This window comes from Carica papaya, chromosome 1 (assembly GCF_054855325.1).
Source record: "Carica papaya isolate Zhongbai chromosome 1, ASM5485532v1, whole genome shotgun sequence".
NCBI lineage: Eukaryota > Viridiplantae > Streptophyta > Magnoliopsida > Brassicales > Caricaceae > Carica > Carica papaya.
Window position 1 is genome coordinate 19932915 of NC_142309.1, and position 15086 is coordinate 19948000.

General features: G+C 32.7%; 2 protein-coding genes across 4 annotated transcripts; one reads left to right on the forward strand and one right to left on the reverse strand.

Moving 5' to 3' along the window:
• Nucleotides 1-6726: 6726 nt before the first annotated feature.
• Nucleotides 6727-12704, forward strand: LOC110807834 (Inositol 1,3,4-trisphosphate 5/6-kinase family protein). Of its 3 annotated transcripts, XM_022033097.2 has the most exons (10): nucleotides 6730-7251; nucleotides 8078-8159; nucleotides 8419-8451; nucleotides 10361-10481; nucleotides 10584-10676; nucleotides 10847-10966; nucleotides 11060-11236; nucleotides 11650-11705; nucleotides 11805-11889; nucleotides 12011-12704. In XM_022033097.2, exons 1-10 carry the CDS (start codon nucleotides 7034-7036, stop codon nucleotides 12097-12099), a joined length of 1074 nt encoding a protein of 357 aa, XP_021888789.1. In that variant the 5' UTR covers nucleotides 6730-7033; the 3' UTR covers nucleotides 12100-12704. The 3 variants fall into 3 exon arrangements, with proteins under 3 accessions (XP_088077450.1, XP_088077449.1, XP_021888789.1); XM_088221324.1 differs by lacking the exons at nucleotides 11805-11889; nucleotides 12011-12704 and having other exon boundaries at nucleotides 6727-7251; nucleotides 11615-11705; XM_088221323.1 differs by lacking the exons at nucleotides 11650-11705; nucleotides 11805-11889; nucleotides 12011-12704 and adding an exon at nucleotides 11318-11608 and having other exon boundaries at nucleotides 6727-7251.
• Nucleotides 12705-14421: 1717 nt separating this feature from the next.
• PSRP6 (plastid-specific 50S ribosomal protein 6) lies at nucleotides 14422-15063 on the reverse strand. The gene has a single exon (XM_022033110.2). The coding sequence runs from the start codon at nucleotides 14968-14970 to the stop codon at nucleotides 14629-14631; it is 342 nt and encodes a 113-aa protein (XP_021888802.1). The 5' UTR covers nucleotides 14971-15063; the 3' UTR covers nucleotides 14422-14628.
• Nucleotides 15064-15086: the final 23 nt, after the last annotated feature.

The window sequence follows — 15086 nt, forward strand, 5'->3', positions numbered from 1 at the left end:
ACAGAAATTTCGTTTCAAATCAGACCTGCATATAGAAATACTATCACAATCTATTGTTCATAGTTAATATAAACCGGCACTCATACATGTAACATCACGTGAAATATAACTGTATGCACTATTATCAAACATATTATCAACTCTACTACCAACTTTTACATATTCAATTCTGTCCATAAAAATTTTTATTTTGTTGCTCTATACATTAGGCTCGGAAACCAGCAACTCCGATCCCGACTCCATTCCTATATCGTGTGTGAACAATTGAATGTGAGTTCATATAACTCAGTACAGTAAAAATTAAGTTACAATTATGATATGCACAAATATGAAACCTAGTATTTCTATATGTATCTCATCACCCAACCTAAACCTTCTTTGTTATCACTATGGGACTACGCATGACTAAATATCATGCATATCATGTGTGACCATCCCCCAACATCACCCCAAACGTATAAATATTCACATACGTCGCCAGTATCGGCGACCACCAATAAACCGTTTATCTCTCGATCCCTAATAGGTCACACACACACACACACAGATACCATCATTTACCGTCACCAATATCGGCGACCAAATCTATTCCCGTCAGAGTCTCCCGACCATCACCACTATCAGCGATCAACTTACTTTTTTTAGGTAGCGACAACCAATATCGGTGTCTCCCGATGCTACCGACTCAACACAATATCATCATGTCCTTACTCCCACACCTTACCTTGAAGCTTTCTTATACTTTTAACCTGTGTACCTAAACTACACTCGTCTCCCTATAAAATATGCACTAACACTTAACACACCCACACCTGTAATGTTTTTTTGCCAACTACCAAATTTACAGCAGCTATACCAACCTATATACAACCCATACCCTCACACCACATAGCTACCCCACACATCCCCTCATCCTACATAGAGACACCCCTCACACCTCTATTCCGACACTTCATTCCCACGGTCTACGACCTTTCTTTCCTCCTCCCAAACTTCCTACATCCACACGCACTACTTCATCCCTTACACATATTTACTTCACTCACAAAATCTCTTATTCTCTCCCCCTCCACGGCCTACTCTATATACTCCACTCTAAAATCCCGAAATCACCTCACTCTGCTCCTGTGGTCTCTTCCGCAAACCTCTATTCGTACTCACACAACACCTCATCCCTCTCATGAACCTCACTCATACCTTATACATCTTCCTTTCCCTTCTCCTGCGGCCTAGCCTCCTCCATACGCCCTCACTCACACACAACAACTCATCTCCCTCACAGACCGCACTCACACACACCGCACTCCTTCCTTTATCTCCTCCCACGGCCTAACCTCCTCCATACGCCCTCACTCACACACAACAGCTCCTCTCCCTCACAAACCGCATTCACACACACCGCACTCCTTCCTTTATCTCCTCCCGCGGCCTAGCCTCTTCCATACACCCTCGCTCACGCACAACCTCACCAACCTCTCTTCTACGCCACATTTTTTCCTCTATCTCCTTCCGCGATCTAACCTCCTCCATACACCTCCACTCACATTCACACAGCTCCTCCACCTACAGCAAATTTTCAAATCTACATCAACTGACATGAAACTTAAAAATATTGTACCTCCCATTTTCATCTTCCTTCATCCCGCCGATCGCACTGTCACCGTCATTTTTCTTATCCTCTCTCCCTTCTTTTTTCTCCCTGCTCTTTTTCTTCTCTATTTTCTCTTTTCTCTTTCTTTTTCCTCCCCTCTCTCTCCCTTCTCTGTTTACTCTTTTCTTTTTTCTTTCATGTCTCCTATTTATATTTCACCTGCCTCTCAAAACGACATCGTTTCCCCTTTTTTTTTTTTTTTCTTCAATTACTACAATAAATAAATTGCAATATATAAAAATTATAAAGATAATAACGAATTTGATTCAATAGAGGTTTTGATTTTAAATATATAAAACCTAAAGCCTTAACAAATTTATATATTTTTTTGTCTAATTAAAATTCTGATTAAACTTAATAGAAATTTATGAATTTAATATAGCTTTATCATCAACTATTTATGTATTGGCATATTTTATTAGTTTGGTATATCTTATCGCATAAATATTTCAAAAAACATATATTTTCTCATTATTTATTTGTGTTGATATAAAAAAAGGAAAAAAGAATATATATATATATATATTATATAATATTATTTAAATTGCCTTATCTATCAATTGGACGGTGGTTGCAATTCTCTTGAAGTGCTGAATTAATTAATGGGGATGCATCACGTACGAACATCATGACTGGGTAACAGTGCTGTGCACTTACATACCAAAAAATAAAATAAAATAAAATAAACAAAACCTATTAAATTCCATTTATGGCCCCCCATAACCAATTGCTGTCATCGCACGTTTTCAACACCCCTACAAACTTGGAATCTTTGTCTCCACCAAAATATAAATTTATGAATATTAAATGTAATTGTTTTAGTTTGTGGGGGTGGTTTTTTTTTTTTTTTTTTTCAAATATTCTGTACACAAGCTTTAAACAATTCAAATAATATAATCCATTCAGAGGAAAATTAATTTTTTAACTCTAAGGTACATTAAATTAGTATAAAAATTGCCCCCAAGTATAATATAATTATATGATTTATTTATTTTAATAAACAGAAGAAAAATACATGCATAATGTGCCTCAAAAAAATTAATAGCAATGTATAGTTTCATATAATTTATTATTAGATCAAATTTTTTTAATTAATTTATCTTAAATAATATAATTGAATATGAGTTTATAACTATTCATGCATTGAACTTATGGGTTTGACCCAGCTGGATCCTGCTTTGGAGGTGAAATGAAAATTGAGAAAATCGAGTCAATCATTCATCAAACCCACGTCAAACAATGATACTCTTCTTTTCTTTTTTTCTTTTTTTTTTTTTTTTCCGGTTCATTTAATTTAAACACTTTTAAGCCCCGGCAAGCAACAATTATGATAAGCCAGCATTACTTTTCTTTTTTTGTTTTATAAATTGATATGATATTAAGACCCAATAGTTAAATAGTTTGATCATAAAGTGGAATTAAGTATAATAAAATTTAAATAATTTAAATTAAGGTTTTGTTTAGATATACAAACAGTGAAATTTGTTTTCAATGTAAATAATAATAATTAAAAATGTTATAATATTTATTTTTAGATATTTGTTTTAAATTATATGACAAGGTAATGTTTTAATTTTTAAAATTAATAGATATAAATAACTTAAGAATCGAATATAATAATTGATTTAATATAAATATGTAATTTAGTGATAACTATGAACTCGTACCGAATAAATATATTGAATTCATTTCTTTATTGGCCAAATTAAAAAAATCATACGGTTGTCTTTATATGATTATTTTTGCACTACAAAAATTATTGATGTACAAAATATTATATCATATTAGTATTACATATTGATTGCTAGAGAATCTTAAGTAACACAAGTATTGTCTCTCAAATTTATTATTATATTTAAATATCTTTTTAATTATCAATGATTTGTAATGATTATCCGTAATAAAATACAATTTTATTATCTATTTATTTGTATCGTAAGATTATTATTTTGTAATTTCCAAAACTCCCAAACACATAGGTTTCTCATTTGTCAACGCCACCTACTCCACTAAAAACATATTGAACTAACCTTGGCGTTTGTGTTTTGTCTGCAAGCAAAATAAAAACAAAACCTACGTTATTGGTATGTTTATTTGTTAATATTTTTTAGACCTAGATATTAAATATATTGAATTTTATTTTTTAATACAGATATTACTATTTTAACAAATTTTCATATTTAAATTACTGATATTAAACTCAAATTATTTATAGTGTATAATTTAAATTGATATATAAAATTTAACAATTATATATATTTCTAATGTTAAATTAAATCATAATAATATTCACTATTTAAATTATAAATATCCTCATTAATTTCAAATGATAATTTAAAAATTTATAAATTTTAAAACTATTTCAGTCGAAATTATTAAATTGACATACATCATTGGATCATTTAAAATAGTGTGAGTCCAAATACTATAAATTCAAATAACATATTAGAATTTAAATTTAAGTTATTATTATTGTGTTATTTAAGACTTGATATTAATCTCAATAATTATAATTTTTTAGTGTACAGAAGAGTCACCACACTTATTAATTTTGAGAGCAATTAAATTAAAAAATGTATATTTGTAATCTCGTTGTAAATACATTGTATTTATATGATAAAAAAATCCAAATATAATTTATTAGTCAATGCAATTACTGATTAGCAAATTAATTAAAATTTTGGTATTTACTTTTTATCATTTCAAGCTAATCACGTTATTAAACTCTAACCAACTAATTTAATGTTAAATAAAACAAGGGCCTCCTTAATTTTTCAACGCCAACACGCGTCTTCTTCGATGAAAACAAGCCCCAGGCCCCCAACCGTCGTCTCTCTTTTACAACAATACCCTTATATCCTCACTTAATAAAAATTTTAATTGCACAGTTAATAAATAATAAGGTAAGTGGCGACCAATACCTAACTGGTATCAAATCACCTTTTTTCTTCAATAAACAAAAAATAGTTTATTAATTTCACTTAAAAAAATTGTCTACGTACACTTTACGTACTTGCATGCATCATTTTTCAAACAATTAAATAAAAAAAAGGTAATTAAACAATTAAAACCAAACTAATTAAATAAATTAAATTATAGATAAAAACAAAATTATGTTGAAAATAAAAATACAAATGGGCTGGTAGTGGTAGCTACATAACCATCTGTCACAAATCGCAACGCATATGAGGATAAAATCAGTAAATTAAATTTAATTATTGTGGCCAACTGTCCAAGGTAAGGTCTGTACACCTGGACCATGTGGACCTATTAATATAGATGCGGACAAAAATTTATTCATTCAATTTGTAATAATATAAGATCCCGATAAAAAAATGTTACCAAATATATATTTAAAAAAAAAAAAAATCAACTTCCCATCCTTATCTACTGCAACGTAATAAGACACGCTCTAATATTTATGATATTATTTTTTTGATAAATAATATTTTTTAAACGAACGTTCACTATGATTTAAATTTATAAAATAATTAGAATATTAAATTATAAAAAACTAAACACTAAAAACTATTATTTATAATTATAAATTATTTATTAGTTTAATAATTAATGCGTTTATTTTTTATTTTTTAAATATAAATTTAAATTATGAATCATACATTTTATATAATAAAGTTACTAGTGAAGCAAAAAATGATTCTACAATCTTACTTAGATATTAGTGTATCTCCCTCAATCTTTTATTATGACATACATTTATTATATATCTATATATTTAACTGCAACAAAGATCGCGATTCTTTCATTTGCATATATTATATTAGTATTATTTTAATGAATATAAATATAGATATTAATACAGATATGCGTAATATAAAATATTTTTTCACTAAAAACTCTATCTATATATATATATATGTAGCATTAATTTAAATTGCACGTGATATATCTTGTGAAAGGATTTGCTTAATTTAATTATTATTAATATTTATAATCCCATAAAAGATCTCATAAGCCCAATGGATTTGGTTCCTCGTGTATCCACGTGGTGATTATTACCTCACATGATATTTTCTTTATTAATTTAAGCTGTCATTAGTTTTAATATTTGTTTAAATAATAATTTATGGACAAGTATTAAAAAGATAGGCATGCGTTATTTCCACGTCATTTAATAAAATTAAAAAGATAAAAATATGAAGTTGTTGGATATATAACACAAAAAATAGGCAAGTTATCCAAACAAAATCCTTGAAAAAATGTTACTTATTCAATTTGTATTCTGTTTCCTTTTTCTTTAGTTGATAATAATATTAATTTAAAAAATTAGGAGATAAAATACAATTCGTCTAATCTACATAAAAAGTACAACATTTTTTTATATATTATATTGTAATGATCTTATTCACCAATTTAATAGAAAAAAGAAAATAATAATAAAAATTTACCTAAATAGATAAACTTTAAGCTAAGAAAAATATATTTTATATAGGGATAAATTATTTTACATTATGATACACCAGGGCATAATTTTATGAATAACTTAAAAAAGTTTATTTTATAAATTTTATTTAGCTTACCTTAAATTATTATTGAAAAAACATATTAAATTGATGAATGCATGTTTCTCTAATTTGAACAGCCAACACTTTACTTTGGGTTTAAAAATTCTCATTCGAGGCTATTAATTAATTAACATTTATTTCAGAATTCATTCTAAAAATAATTTATATTTATTTATAAATGTCATTCATACATTATTGTTTATTCATAAATATAGAGCGCAGTTGCTACATGTAATGTCAATACACATGTACATATGTATTTATGCCCATCTACAAAATTTATATACAAAGTTTAAAAAATTATCTTAAATTTCCACGCTTGTGAAGCACAAAATAATTAATTAAAAAAAAACAAAATATTTTAGTGGGAAAAGAGAAGTAAAATGTTTGGTGCATGTGGAATCAAGCCGCCAATTCGCAATAAAAGACTGATGTATCCGGTCCGATCCACCAATGGTCAGTAAAGCGCGTTTGAAATACACACGCGAGAAAGGAAAGTGAAAAAAAGTAACGCGTAAGGCTCGCCTATATATAATTCACCTCCCATTTCGAACACTCCTCTCTCTCTCTCTCTCTCTCTCTCTCAGTGTCACGCTCATTTGCCCTCCTCCTGAATCTCCTGATACACCATCTCTTCCCTCTCGTCAAACCGATTCTCCTCTCCTCTCGCCATTTTTGTTTCATCTCCGAAATCTCGGAAGAAGAAGACTTGAACGCAACAAATTGTGGTTCCTCCATTCTCGCATTTTCTTGTTGTCAGAAAGCTTTACAAGAAAGCGAAATTAAACGAAACGAAGAACGCAATTCGCGTTTTTTCGGTTTCAGGTTCTTTGAACTGAAAGGTAATTGCTCCGTCATGAGGTTGCAGGAGGAGAAGGTACCTTTTAAGGTTGAAGAAGCGGAAAAAATAGAGGACGAAAAAGAAGACGAAGAAGATATGTCTACTCCTTGTTCATTAGGGATTGATGCATTTCCTCAACAACAACAACAAAGGAGACTGGTTGTTGTTGGATATGCTCTTACCTCCAAGAAAATTAAGAGCTTTTTGCAGCCTAAACTCGAAAGATTAGCTAGGTAATTAATAGTTATTTAATATTAATTAACTCTAACTTACCGACTCAACGCTGTTTCTCTCTAACCTCTCTTTCGCTCTGAGAATCGTATGATTTTGATGATAGCTGGTTTTATGCTGTTTATGATTCGTTGACTGCAAATTATTCACGAGATTTTTTGGTGTTAAGATCGTCCAGTTTTTATTTTATTTTTTTAAAGAAAGAAAAAGGTAGCAACGGAGGTTGATTTTTTCTTCTTTGTTGGGAGGGGTGGGGGGTGGTGGGGGAATGAGCAGCATGTGGGATTTTTGGCCACGTATTCTTTACCGGAATGTTTTACAGCTTTACACCTAGATTTCTTTTGGAGAAAATTTGGGAGATGTCAATTTACCGACACTTAAAGTCGCTATCATTAGGCTGTCAAGAAATATAAGCCAAAAAGAAAATTCTGGAACATTTTCACCAATCTTTCTTGCTTTGTGTTGGTCAAAAGCATTCTCTCTTCTGACTCATACGCAACTGCTTAGTTCTAGAAACTGCTGTTCCATTTCAAATCATTTTCTGTGTATTCTGGAAACTGTCTTAATCTCAGTGTTTGGTAGCGGAGATGTGATTTTCTTTCGTGGTATCCGAATTCTTGTAACGTAAAGGTGAAGTAGAGGACTGTTTGTGGCTGTCATATTTAGCCGCTTGACCTACTCAAGGTTAACTAATAACTAAGAGTTAATTAGCTTATTCTTGGTTGACTAAGTTATCCCGAGACTACCTTTGTTGCATATAGATTCAGTCCCATCTTTTGAATTGTATTGTTATCTGAGACGTGGTGAAAAATGGTTGTAATGATGCAGGAATAAGGGGATATTATTTGTTGCCATTGATCAAAATAGGCCCCTTTCCGATCAAGGCCCTTTTGACATTGTGTTGCACAAGGTTAGCAACGACCTCCTTTCTACTATTTATACTGCCAATGTTTCATGCTAGATGGTAACGATGCTATTTTGGGGAGTGTTGTCAGTTTTCCATGCATTTGCTCAATTGCTAGGATTTCCTACTGGATTTATTTTGGAGGAACATAAAACTGTCAGATGCAGATAGTTTTAACTAGGAATTTACTGTTGAAAAGCAAGTGTTGATCCTCTCATTTTTTTCCTGACAAAATCCCTTTGTTTTCTTTCTGTTTGCATTGCAGTTAACTGGAAAAGAATGGCGTCAGATTCTTGAGGTTGGTCTCTTCAAATGCCGTTTTCTGTTATATATGGAATTTTTTTAGTCCGCTGCTATTTACCAAGTTCTGCTCTTGCTATGATATGCTGCATGTTTGATGTTGTATGCTGACCTTTTGCGTGATGAGGGATGAAATAATCAACTGACAGATGGCAGCCATTGTTTTAACCTCCAAAACTCATTACTCTCTGACATAATTGCAGTGCTTGCTCTTTCCTTCACCCTGAACCATGACTTGATAGTTGAGGACGGGGCCTTAAGCTTCCTGCAAGTGAGGATGTTTCTTCTTCCGTGGGCCATGGTCATCTAACTGATGCTTTCAGGTCTCCTTAGCAAAAATATATTCTTTTAAATTCTTTTGAATGGGTTCATTTTACCCCCTTTTATCAGTTGAATGTGAGAGCCAATCCTAATTGTTTTTGAGGTCCAGGGTACCGATATGACTATACCAAATTTCTAGTGTTAGGTGCATTCTAGAATTGGATTATATGGATTGGTCTCATCGTGCTCTCTGTTTTTGGTTTCTGAATGCGCAGTCCGAATGTCAGTACTTCCAGGCCCATCCGTTAACATCTTCTAACTTATAGGGTTGTAGCTGCAAAAGTTTTGGGCCCTGTCAGGATTCAAGTTCTTGTGAAGTATAATTTATCCTATAGTATTTATGTTCTTCCAATTGAATCTGTCATGGCCAATTGGTTTAATTTCAGATGTTTGCAAAAAATATAGAGAAGCTAAAATCCCGACTTCACGGAACCCGTAAAATTCCGAATGGTTTTCTTTTATCTTTTTCTTAATGGACCTGCATTTATCTGCAGTACATGTTTGCAGTAGAGATTTTGTCAATTTTCGCTGACACTGAATTTTTTTTTCCAAACTTTATCTTTAATTTTTTAATTCAGTGGATCTGTGCTAATGGATTAAGAGTAACTGTGAATGAAGCTGCACATATGTGCTGTTATTATATTATTTTTTTTTAGTTGATGTACTATTACTGATAGTAGAGATTTTCTCTATTTTTGTCCATCCAGCTACAGCTACTATCCAGTAGAATTTGACACATATTTGCCATTTTTAGGCTTGCTTGAAGCTATGTTTCCTTTAGGCATATTATTTCAGTAGTTATATGATTTCTTCCCCATATATGTCAGAACTCAAATTCTAAAAATCATACTTATCTTGCTCACAATCTTGATTCTGAGACATGAGACTTTGAAGAGTACGTTTGTTTCAACAGATTAGTGCTTATTAGCTGTAGTATTGTGTCCTTGTTTAGGTCTAATCAAGTACAAAGGAAAATCCAGCTAACCTTGTTTCTAATCAATATAAAATAATATCTTCTTAACTGTGTTGGTTCTCTTCATCAGTCATCATCATTTGGATGTAAATTATGTCCATGTCATTGATAAAAGTGATAAGGGGAATTGATTATGACAATAAGCTTCTCCTTATGTACGAAAATGTAGCTGTTGGAAATTTACTATGGTTGGAATAATATGTGCTGGTTTGCTTTATTATTAGTTTATGTTGTCTCCATTTTTTTTTAACTGGTTGCTTTTCATTAATTAAGCTGCACATACTAATAAATGCTAGCAATTTGATCTCAAAAGCATCTTGATTTTATTCTATTTGATGCTAAGAATGCTCTGAATATATTTGATCACACTTAAATCCATGTTCTTAGCCAGCTTCCATATTTTATGACTTGCATTGTGCCCTCCGCATGTTTCTTGTTGTCGGTTGGCTTAGGCATTATTCATGTTTGAGGTTGTCATAGGTTTGCTATTATCATCACCGAACTTTTGTTTTCTAGATTATTTTTTTAACCTTTAAGTGTTTACATACATTTTGTGGGAAATTATGTGATTCACTAGTTATTTCTCCTTACATTTATTTGCCTACTATTTCAGGACTACCGGCAAACACATCCAGATGTAACAGTTCTTGATCCTCCTGATGCTATACAACATTTGCATAATCGCCAGTCAATGCTTCAGTGTGTTGCTGACATGAATTTATCTGACACTTATGGTAAATTTTTCAAAGCTTTTTCCAAACTTTGAATTAAAAGGATAAGTTGGTTATTGAATACTGATCCAAAGCAATGCTGATGGCTGATGAATTGTTCTGCAGGAAAAGTTGGTGTTCCCAGGCAATTAGTCATAAAGAAAGATGCGTCATCTATTCCTGATGCGGTTGGCATGGCTGGCCTTAGGCTACCCCTTGGTGTGTATTTGATGACACTATATCGTTTTCTTTGCGCTGTTAACTTTGTTAGAATAGTGGTTCTCTAGAGAATTATTCTGTCTTGATAGATGGTCAATTCTTTATTTTCTTGACTATTTGTTTTCCCCAAATATTTTCTAAGTTAGTCTGCATATTTTTAAGCATTTCAGTTGCTAAGCCGTTGGTTGCTGATGGAAGTGCAAAATCACATGAACTATCACTTGCTTACGACCAGTATTCTCTCCAGAAGCTTGAACCCCCACTTGTTCTTCAGGAGTTTGTTAACCATGGTATGCAGCTGCAGTTTCTTATTCCATTTCTTATTAAATTTTTACAGCAGCCAGCAATTTTAGTGATTGCTTTGATTACTGGCACCATTATAGGAGGTGTCCTCTTCAAAGTTTATATTGTTGGAGAAGCTATAAAAGTGGTCAGGCGATTCTCTTTACCTGATGTCACCAAACGAGAGCTGTCTAAACATGCTGGTGTCTTTCGGTTTCCACGGGTATCTTGTGCGGCAGCCTCTGCAGATGATGCAGATTTGGATCCCAGTGTTGGTGGTGAGTCTTTCTTTATGAGAATACTTGCCCCTTCCTAGCTTCTTTATGAATCTGTAATGTTCGAGTTGTGTTCAATTTCAGGAACATTGATGATACTTATTTTTTAAGCTGAAAACTCTAGAAGTGGGCATTTAGTGGTCAACACAGTTTTTAAAGTTTGAGCTCTCAAGTGAGCAGACCTTTTCTGGATTTTGTTAACTTGAGATTTGACTGCATGGTAATTAATTGAAGTTCAGAAAACAATAAAAAGCCTTTTAGCATGTGTAAGAGGCTAGCCCAAGGCATTAATATTGGATTTAGAACTGCAGAGGTATTGAAAAAACGGTGTTGAGTATGGCCTTTGTGATGTTGTTGGGCATGTGTTTAATGTCTTGACAGGCCTCTAAGATGCATTTCTCTCCTTTCTGTTGCAGAGCTTCCTCCACGGCCTTTACTGGAGAGACTTGCAAAGGAACTTCGTCGGCGACTGGTAGATCTCCTCATCTTCTCTATGTCTTGTACACTTTAGTTGTTAGTAATTTGTTAGTCCAATCATTTTCATATGTTGTTTGAATTCTATTGTATATAGGGTCTTCGGCTGTTCAATTTAGATATTATCAGAGAGCATGGGACCAGCGATCGATTTTATGTCATTGACATTAACTACTTCCCTGGCAAGTGTAGCATGTGTTTTTACGTAAAATGGTTATTGCTTACTGTTAGATTCTAGCCCTCCCAAGTCTTGTACAAGCACATCAGGATCTGCCTAATGGCTTTTTGTTTAAAATTTTTCAGGGTACGGGAAAATGCCAGAGTATGAACACATCTTTACCGACTTCCTCTTGGGTCTGGTGCAAAGCCAGTACAAAAAAAGATCTTATTAGTATCTGTTGATAGCCTTCCTCATGTGAAAAGCAGATGGACAGTCTCGGAAGAATAACATTCTCAAGAAGCAACATGCAGGACAACATTGCATGCTGGTTTTGTTAACTTTACTGGTAGCTGGAGGAAGGCAAGTTCGAAAATGCGGAATCCCTGTCCCCAGCGTCTGTAATTATTGACTGGCTGGTAAAATCTTCTTTTATGAAAAGAAACAATCATGTGGTCGGCTCCCTGGAGTTGCCTTTGCTCGAATCCTTGGTTCAATCTGTTCTTTCTATCTTGTGGTTGCATGTGCTGTCACCAGGTGGCATCAGTTGCTGGTCAGTCATGCAGTTTGCTGTATATTCTTATCATTTGTTCTGCATTGTAATAGATGTTGTCTTTTCTGAGGTGAATTAGCCTTGCAGTAGATTGGAACACAGTTATATGTTGCTTCTAGACTTTGACATTGTTCATCATGGCAAGTTGCATCTAGGGTCGGTAGTAATAGGGAATAAGTGGAATCACCTTCATTTAAACTTGAGTGAGGAAATTTCTTCCCTTTTTTGTTTTTAAGAAAAAAAGAATTTGATTATCTAATTAAAATGTAAGACTTGTATTCTTGTTATTGTGTTCCTCTGGTAGCCCATGATTGTTTTCTTCTCCTCATCTTTGCTGTATGAATGAAATATAACATTAGCTATATTCTCTTACTATGGCGTCCGTGAGGTTATCTCCAGAGGAAAGACGAGATGGGAAAGCTTAGCATCTCTTCTGGACATGGTGCCTCCAATATACCCCTTTTGGACGGCTAAGATGTTCTCTTCTTTTATCTACAGACAAATGTTGGAGGTAGGTGCGATGTATAAGAGACATCACTCGTACCATCCGAAAGAACCAAAACGGAACTCATTTTTTCTCTTCTTTCTCTCCTCTGCAACTGATATCTAGTGGCCAATATGTTTTGATAGACTGGTACTTTTAATGTCTTATTCAGATGCAGAAAATTATCAGGTGTTTTTAGTCTATAGATCTTATGAGCATGTTTCAAATTTTTTTAGAAGGAAAAAGTCTGATGTGATCTTATAAACATAATGGGTAACTAACTAATCTCTTCGAATCTCAATGTAGATAACATTTTTAAGAAAGTTGAGTGTTAGTCTTTATTTTTTAAAAATTTATCTCAGCCAGCTAAGGAGGTAAGTAATGAGTTTGTAAAGGAGTTTAAGATATATTTTATGCTGCATGAACTGAATTTCAATTTTGTTATAAAATTTATTTACAAATTCACAGTTTATTACAATGAAAAGTTTATTTAAAATAATAATAATTGAGTTTATATAAAATTATTCAAAACATTTGAAGTTGTTATAGCATAAAACTTTTAGGTAATTATTTTGTCATCCTAATACCCAATATCGCTTACGCTCAGTATAAAATTATAAATAAAGTTCATCTTATTCTGAATTCTTCTAGCGCATAACCTTTGTTTTTAGTTTCAACAATTAAATTGGTGATTTCTTAAATTAAGTAAATTACGCCTAAAATAATAAGTCCGCACACACACTCAGTAAATAGTAGTGTTTCAACAAATAGTTTGAACAGGTAAATTTCAAAAATTTTCTTAAAAAATATTGTTATTTCATGTTTATCTTTTTTTAGTTCATGTAAAAATGCCAAACAAACGCAAAGAAAGATTTGGGATTTTTTGTAAGATGGCTTAATCTCCTATAAAATCTAAGTTCTCTTCTTTTCTCTTGAAAAAAATTAAACTGAACAAAACCCACTCCTTTCTTATCCTCTGTTTTTGCCAATTTAATTATTAAAAATGGACTGATAGACATTGGTTTAAGTTGGCCGACAGTAAATTAGTGGTTTAGACGATCCAATTTGGTAAATAACATTAGAAAAACAAGTAAATCCGAGGACCAACTGGTTTAATCTTTTAAATTTTTTTTTTAAAATGATTAAAATAAAATAAAAAAGTACAAAAAATAAATATTGAGCATTTAAATACTAATATATTAATATACTACTGCTAGTAAAATTTTCTTTAGAAAATAAAAATCTTGTTCTAATTATTTCCTTCTCAAATAATTAATTAAAGCCTTAAAACTAAATAGTAAAATACCAAAACAGACTCTTTAGCTTCTCGTATCCTTGATTCTAAATTGACGTTAAATCATTAATTTTTAATTAATTATTATTTATTTATATTGTTAAATTTAATGTATTATTAATTTTTGTCATATTAATTAATACCAGCAATAATATCCATATCTGGTTGATCGTAAAGCTAAGATCTCTGCTAAATTCGAACTATTTTTTAATGGCTAGTTCTCCCAAACATCAAAACAGTATTCACTCTCTTCTTTTAGACTTAACATCAAACAGGTCGTGAGCAATAAATAAAGTTGAGGCCTTTTCAGCCGGAAGAAGTTAGAAACTGACTAATCACATACAACATCCACAAAATCAAACACACAGCATCAAAGAAGAGCGCCAAAATCGACAGAACAACAAACAGGAAATTACCCACTGGAAAATGGTGTCTAAAGAGGAGGAGAAGGCAGAGAAGTCTCAGTAGCAGAAGCAACACCATCATCGGAAGAAGAAGAAGAAGAAGAAAGGAGAGTCCAGTCAGGAGGAAGAGGAGGGAGAGGAGGGTAGACGGTGGGTTTGCGTCTGACATCCCATGGCTGCGTCTTGCGTGGCCTGGTCTTCATGTGATGCGACGTGGCCTTCTTGTTGGGTCTTGACGAGCACTCTATAATCAATCCGCCAACGCCGCGAGCGGTGGTAAGGGGTGGGAGGAGAGGGTTGGAGGCACGAAGCGACGACGTAAAGGAGAGAGTGGTGGGTGGTGATAAGCCAATTGTAGCAGAGATGGACATGTTTATCTTTCTTCTTGCTTGCTTGTCAGGAATATTGAATTATTGATTTTAGAAAAGGGAGAGAAGGAAACTCAATGGATTTTGTAGTATAACAATGTTTGGGCTATCTGGACCTT

What these genes read in the sequence shown, in the direction of transcription:
- LOC110807834 (XM_022033097.2), top strand. Translation starts at nt 7,034, where the DNA reads ATGAGGTTGCAGGAGGAGAAGGTACCTTTTAAGGTTGAAGAAGCGGAA. An exon ending in TTGACATTGTGTTGCACAAG is followed by an intron (nt 8,160 to 8,418) that starts GTTAGCAACGAC and finishes TTTGCATTGCAG; the next exon opens with TTAACTGGAAAAGAATGGCG. An exon ending in GAATTTATCTGACACTTATG is followed by an intron (nt 10,482 to 10,583) that starts GTAAATTTTTCA and finishes ATTGTTCTGCAG; the next exon opens with GAAAAGTTGGTGTTCCCAGG.
- PSRP6 (XM_022033110.2), bottom strand. Translation starts at nt 14,970, where the DNA reads ATGTCCATCTCTGCTACAATTGGCTTATCACCACCCACCACTCTCTCC.